Source organism: Myotis brandtii, unplaced genomic scaffold, assembly GCF_000412655.1.
Source record: "Myotis brandtii unplaced genomic scaffold, ASM41265v1 scaffold139, whole genome shotgun sequence".
In the NCBI taxonomy this organism is placed as follows: domain Eukaryota; kingdom Metazoa; phylum Chordata; class Mammalia; order Chiroptera; family Vespertilionidae; genus Myotis; species Myotis brandtii.
Window position 1 is genome coordinate 1,857,423 of NW_005354965.1, and position 5,659 is coordinate 1,863,081.

Sequence of the window (5,659 nt, forward strand, 5' to 3'; positions counted from 1 at the left end):
GGCAAGGCCAGGGCAGCGGCCTCCAGGGCAGCGCTGGCCCACGGGAGGCCGTGGGGATGCGGTTGTTGGGGATGCCTGGGCTCCGTCAGCCAACCTCGGGAGGACATATGTGGGGTCGCTGTCATCGTCACCCACCGTTCGTGGCTGCTCCGAAAGGGATGGGGCTGTACCGCCATCTTCCCCGCCCGCCTGCCCGCCAGAGGTGAACTCCCTGACTTCCTGCCGCTGGTCTCGAGGGCAGAGCTAGTGTCCTTTGCTCAGAGTGACAGCGTGTCTGTGGATGTGCTGGGGCACAGGGAGGGTTTCCGTAAGGAGCAGACAGGAAGTGAGGTCAGTGTTAGGTCTGAACGAGGACATGCTGAGCCCGGACTCGACGGGCAGGGGCACCATGTATTGAGGCCCAGGCACCGCGGGGTGGCAGGTGCCAAGCCTCACCCCTCAGGGCCTCAGGGAAGCAAAGTAACGCGCCCAGAGCCTCATAGTTAATAAGCTGAAACTTGAGTCCCATCTCGGTCCCGCTGACCCGCAGGCCCCTCGGTGCCTTCCCGCCGGCAGGTCCGTGCAGGGGCGGTGGCACGTTCCTAGGTCCGAGGGCAGCCATGTGTTCTCTCTTCACCCCTGCGGTTCACGTGGCGTGAGGCTCACCTGACATCAGACCAGACAACTGGCAAAACTGCCACCACAGAAATCCATGTCGACACAGAACAGCAGGAGGCGGAAGACCCTTAAAGACGGGTTTGCGGTGGGAAAATGAAGGCTTTCTCGGTGATCAGGTGAGCAGGATGCACCCGCAAGAGCTGCTCCTGTTTGAAAAGCAAAACCACCCAACACGAGTTCAGGGTCCCACTCCTCCGCGGCCTGGCCTCAGGTGAGCAGAGTGGGCAGGGGTCCGGCCTCTGAGCAGAGGAGGAGAGGAGCACATCTGGCTCCGTGGGTCATTTGGGGCCGGACACGGGTGGGCACACTCCTTAACTGCACCTTCTTGGGGGCTGCACACGCTCCTCCGTGTTTCTGAGACCTACACGCTGAGCACACAGTCTTGAGCTCCGTTGACCTTGCTCACCACCAAGCCCCCTGAGCTGAGCTGCCCCCGTCCGCCACTGGCCTAGCCCTCAAAGCCGCCTCAACACAAGAGTCCAGACCCCTCAGCTACCAGGACGCTTTACTGAGCCGAAGCCCTTCGCCCACGCCCCCGGGAGCCGCAGTCCGCGTGGCGTCCCTGCGCGGTCGCCGTGGGAGCACCAGTGGCCGCCGTGGTCCGGAGTCGAGCCCAGGGAGGCCGTGGGCCGCGACCGTGCCTGTGCCCAGCCTGGCTGCTCGGCGAGGACTCGCCCTTAGGAGAACTTGCTGAGGTAGTAGTTCTCCCACCTGCGCACTTTGTTGATGAGGGTCCTCCACTTGCTGGGGCTGATGCTCTCCATCCCTTTGCTGATGAGGTCACTGAGGAGGAGGAACTGGTACGTGTAGAGGCTGTCGATGGACTTGAGGCAGAACTCCTTCCTGTGGTTGATGATGAACCACTTGAGCGCGGACCAGGCCAGGTCCAGCGGGTTCAGGTAGTTGTACGGGGCAGGCAGGCAGAGCAGCTCGTGCCCACAGGCCTGGGCCACGTCGGGGCAGCAGGTGATGCTGGTCAGGTTGACGACGGACCGGGCGCGGGCCTGGGCCTGGGGCTCCCCGTCCTCCTTGGGCCTGGCCTCCGGCCGCCGGGCGTCCTTGACCACGATGGCGCACTTCCCGTAGGTCTTCTTCACCACCTCGCAGAACTCGGCGAAGAAGCCGTCTTCCGGGCGGACGCTCAGCTCGTCTCTCAGGAACACCCGGTACCTCCACGGCACCCAGCCCTGGCTGCCCCCCGCGTGCACCACGCACCAGCTCGGACTCGGCACGCAGAGCTCGCCCCTGAAGTCCTCCCCCGTGGCCAGGCTTTCGGGGATCTCTGTTTCCCCCAGATACACCGTCGTAAACCCGTCAAACTGCAGCGCTCTCAGCATCTTCAGGTACTGGAGGCATTGCTTCCTCTTGATGTTGTCAAACGGGCTCCTGATGACGATGTTTCTAAAGAGCGGGTGTGCACAGCGGGGCATGGCGGTCCGTGCCGAAGCGCTCCCCCGTCTCCATCTGTGAGTTCTGCCCGGAGCAGGGTGATGACCTCACAAAGGCCTTCTCACCGCTGGGCCCGCCCACGGACACGCCAGGGCGATGACCTCACAAAGGCCTTCTCACCGCTGGGCCCGCCCACGGACACGCCAGGGCGATGACCTCACAAAGGCCTTCTCACCGCTGGGCCCGCCCATGGACACGCCAGGGCGATGACCTCACAAAGGCCTTCCTGCTGGGCCCGCCCACGGACACGCCAGGGCGATGACCTCACAAGGGCCTTCCTGCTGGGTCCGCCCACGGACACGCCAGGGCGATGACCTCACAAGGGCCTTCTCACCGCTGGGCCCGCCCACGGACACACTTGGATGTGAGAACATCACGGGACACGTTCAGAACAGTTCCCTCTGGCTGACATGATACGTCACCCATGGAAGATGTGTCTGTGTGGCTTCGGCCTGAGGTCTGGGCATGGTGGGCAGGTGTTCGTTTGCCAGGGCTGCCGTGACACAGCGTCGCCGGCTGCTTGGCTTAGACAGAGGTTCACTTTCCCACAGTCCTGGGGGGAGTCCCAGGTCGGGTGCTGGCAGGTCAGGGTTCTCCCGCCGCCTCTCCGTGGCCGGTAGACGGTGCCTCCTCCCCGTGTCCCCCAGGTCTTCCCTCCGCTGTGAGCGCATGGAGAAGGGCACCTGCCGGGCCCTGGAGGTGGCGGCTGGAACCCCCGGGCCTGAGAGGAACTGATAGGGAACTCGGTGCCCGGCCAGCAGCCGCCCCTGCAGAGACGATGCAGGGGCCTGGCCAGCACCTGGGTGAGCCTGCTCGGCTGCAGCGCGGGGCCTGGGCAGAAGCAAACCATTGCACCGGAGGCCAGAACCTCCCAGAACCTCGAGAGCCCTTCCTCTTCCTGTCCTGCCCCCTTGGATGCGAACCAGCCTCCTCCAGTCACCTCCCACCTCGGAGTCGAGGGTGAGGAAGGACCGCCAGGGGGGCAGTGTGGCCATGACTCCACATGACTTAAGGCAACACCTCAGCTCCTTCCCTGACCCAGCCAGAGCCCTGCAGCCCCAGAGGGCACCCGCCCCTCCCAGGGAGGCCCTCCTCTCGGACTGCTTTCCTCGGGCACATTCTGCTCTTCGTTCTTTCCCTGCCCAGTGGCTCGTGTTCTACAGGGACACTGACATGCTTCCCTCATCCCAAGATGCAGTGACAGACACCCTAACAGCAGGTCTGGCTGCGGTTCTGCTGGGCGGTCCTCTGCCCGGCACAGACCAGGCATCAAAAACGGGATATTTGTGAACCAGTGCCCCCCCCCCAATAAAACGGAAGCAGTTGCCACACATACGAATAGGCATATGCGTGTGCCAGTTGGGTCTCGCTCCGCAGACCCGGTTGCGTGGGAGGCATCCCAGTTGTTTCTTTCAGCCATCACACTGGGCTCGGGCATTGTCGGGGCTCCTGACCCCACTCCCGAGGCCAGAGCCATGGCAGGGCCAGGGGCCACCCTCCACTCTGGCCATTGTGTGCGCAGCTCCAAACCTCTGGCCCCCTGCCCGGGCACTGGGCTCCTGCTGGGACGCGGAATGTCAAGGAGAGAGACCCACGGAGCCCGAGCGGTCGCCCTCCCACTCCTCACCTTGCAGGGAATCGAGGTGTCTTCGTGGGAAGGTCACAGGAACGTTGGAATCGGATGGACCAAGCTTTGAACTTGCCGCCGGCTGTGTGATGATGTGCCGATCTCTTCGCCCTCTGGGCCTCAGTTCCCCAGTGTCGCCACCCCATGGAGCGTGTGAGGGCATCAGCTCCCCTGGCCAGAGTCCCAGCACGTGGTAGTGTTTGTACGTGTTTGCTTTGTCCTATGGCACCGTCATGGGCACCCGCTTGCCCACTGCTTCCATCCCCCTTCCCCACAGCACCGTGGGTGTGGTTCAGGTTCTTCCCCAGGGAGGAAGCCACACCTGGCTGCCTGGGACGGAAGCAGCCTCGGGACTCCCGCGTGGACTTCAGGAACTCGGGCTGCAAGGGGGCCAGACCTGCTCCCCTGCGCCTCTGCCGGAGCAGAGCTGTCCTCTGTCCTCGCGCACAAAGCCTCACCGACCCTTGTCCAGACACGTCCAACCTGGCAGGAGCACAGCCTGGCTGCCCGCTGGGTCCCACTGACTTGCTTCTGCTGATTAAACTTCATAATATAATTCCATCACCATCAGCATCAACCATCATCACCACCACCACCACTCAGCATCAACCATTAGCACCACCACCACCATCTACATCAACTTCCCCACCACCACCAGTATCAACTGTCTCTACCATCACCACCACCACTACCATCATCTACATCAACCATCATCACCACCACCACCACCATCAATATCAACCATCATCACCACCACCACCACCATCAGCACCACCATCCACATCAACCTCACCAACACCATTAATATCAACCATCACCACCACCATCAGCACCATCACCACCAGCCACATTAACCTCCCTACTACCACCAACACCAGTATCAGCTATAACGGGTGGGCAAACTTTTTGACTCGAGGGCCACAATGGGTTCTTAAACTGGACCGGAGGGCCGGAACAAAAGCATGGATGGAGTGTTTGTGTGAACTAATATAAATTCAAAGTAAACATCATTACATAAAAGGGTACGGTCTTTTTTTTTTTTTAGTTTTATTCATTTCAAACGGGCCGGATCCGGCCCGTGGGCCATAGTTTGCCCACGGCTGAGCTATAATCATGAACACCAACAACACAAGGCTTATAATTATGTATTTATTTTACTTTTCAAAATATATTCACATACATGATCTCATTAGCTCTTTCACACTTTGTAAGGTTTGAAGAACTGGAGTCATTATCCTCATTTTATCTGTAATGAAGCAGATTCACACCAAAGTGGTGGCTAATGGAACCCGGACTAGAGTTGGGTCCTTCTGACTCCAAAACGAATGCTTTTGTTCAGCGGACCCCACTGTTTCAATGAAAACGAAGGACTTCCCACCCACTTCTGATGTTGACGACTCTGGTTCTACATTCCAGTTGGGGTCTTCAGCATGACTGACCCTTTGGGACCATATATCCCAACCCCCACGCATCCCAGGTGAGCCACTAGCCCCCCAAAGTTCTTGTCACCCCTAAAGTTGAAGTTTCATCCAGGCCTCTGGACCCTAAACTCAGCCTTCTCTCCGTGACCAAAGGCCACCTTCACGGGCCCCCAGGGATCTCCCAGCTCTGATGACGTGGCTGCCCCGAACCCTTCCCTGGAACACAAGCTTTTCTACTGAAGGGACAGTGTGGCCGAGCTCCTGCCCCTACGGTCTCGTCTCAGCTCCAGACGGCCCGAGAAGGACACAGGATGCTGGCTTTTGTCAACGCCACCCTGGAAGTGCCCCGGGCCAGGGAGGCCTTCCAGCCCCGACCTCCTGGTCCAGGTAAGCCCAGAGCATCCCCCCTCCCCCCTGCCCCGCAGGCAGGCCAGGCCTCTTCTGTGGCGACCCGGCTGCCCTGCCTTCCACGGGTGCCCTAGATCTCGGTGTGGGGCCCGCTGTC

General features: G+C 60.8%; 2 protein-coding genes across 2 annotated transcripts in view; both read right to left on the reverse strand.

The window, feature by feature from the left end:
• Positions 1-1,133: 1,133 nt before the first annotated feature.
• LOC102240290 (chromosome unknown open reading frame, human C21orf140) lies at positions 1,134-2,258 on the reverse strand. The gene is made up of 2 exons (XM_005860738.2): positions 2,208-2,258; positions 1,134-2,152 (listed from the first exon to the last, which is right to left on the reverse strand). The coding sequence occupies exon 2, from the start codon at positions 2,085-2,087 to the stop codon at positions 1,335-1,337; it is 753 nt and encodes a 250-aa protein (XP_005860800.1). The 5' UTR covers positions 2,088-2,152; positions 2,208-2,258; the 3' UTR covers positions 1,134-1,334.
• A 234-nt stretch (positions 2,259-2,492) lies between these two features.
• LOC106725150 overlaps positions 2,493-5,659 on the reverse strand; it is a 3,723-nt gene continuing 556 nt past the window's right edge. Inside the window, exon 2 of the mRNA XM_014535201.1 lies at positions 2,493-2,923. Within this exon, the coding sequence (XP_014390687.1) occupies positions 2,493-2,923 (431 nt within the window). The remainder of the gene's footprint in view (positions 2,924-5,659) is intronic.

Excerpts from the sequence above, each read along its gene's own strand:
- LOC102240290 (XM_005860738.2), bottom strand. The coding sequence starts at position 2,087 with ATGCCCCGCTGTGCACACCCGCTCTTTAGAAACATCGTCATCAGGAGC.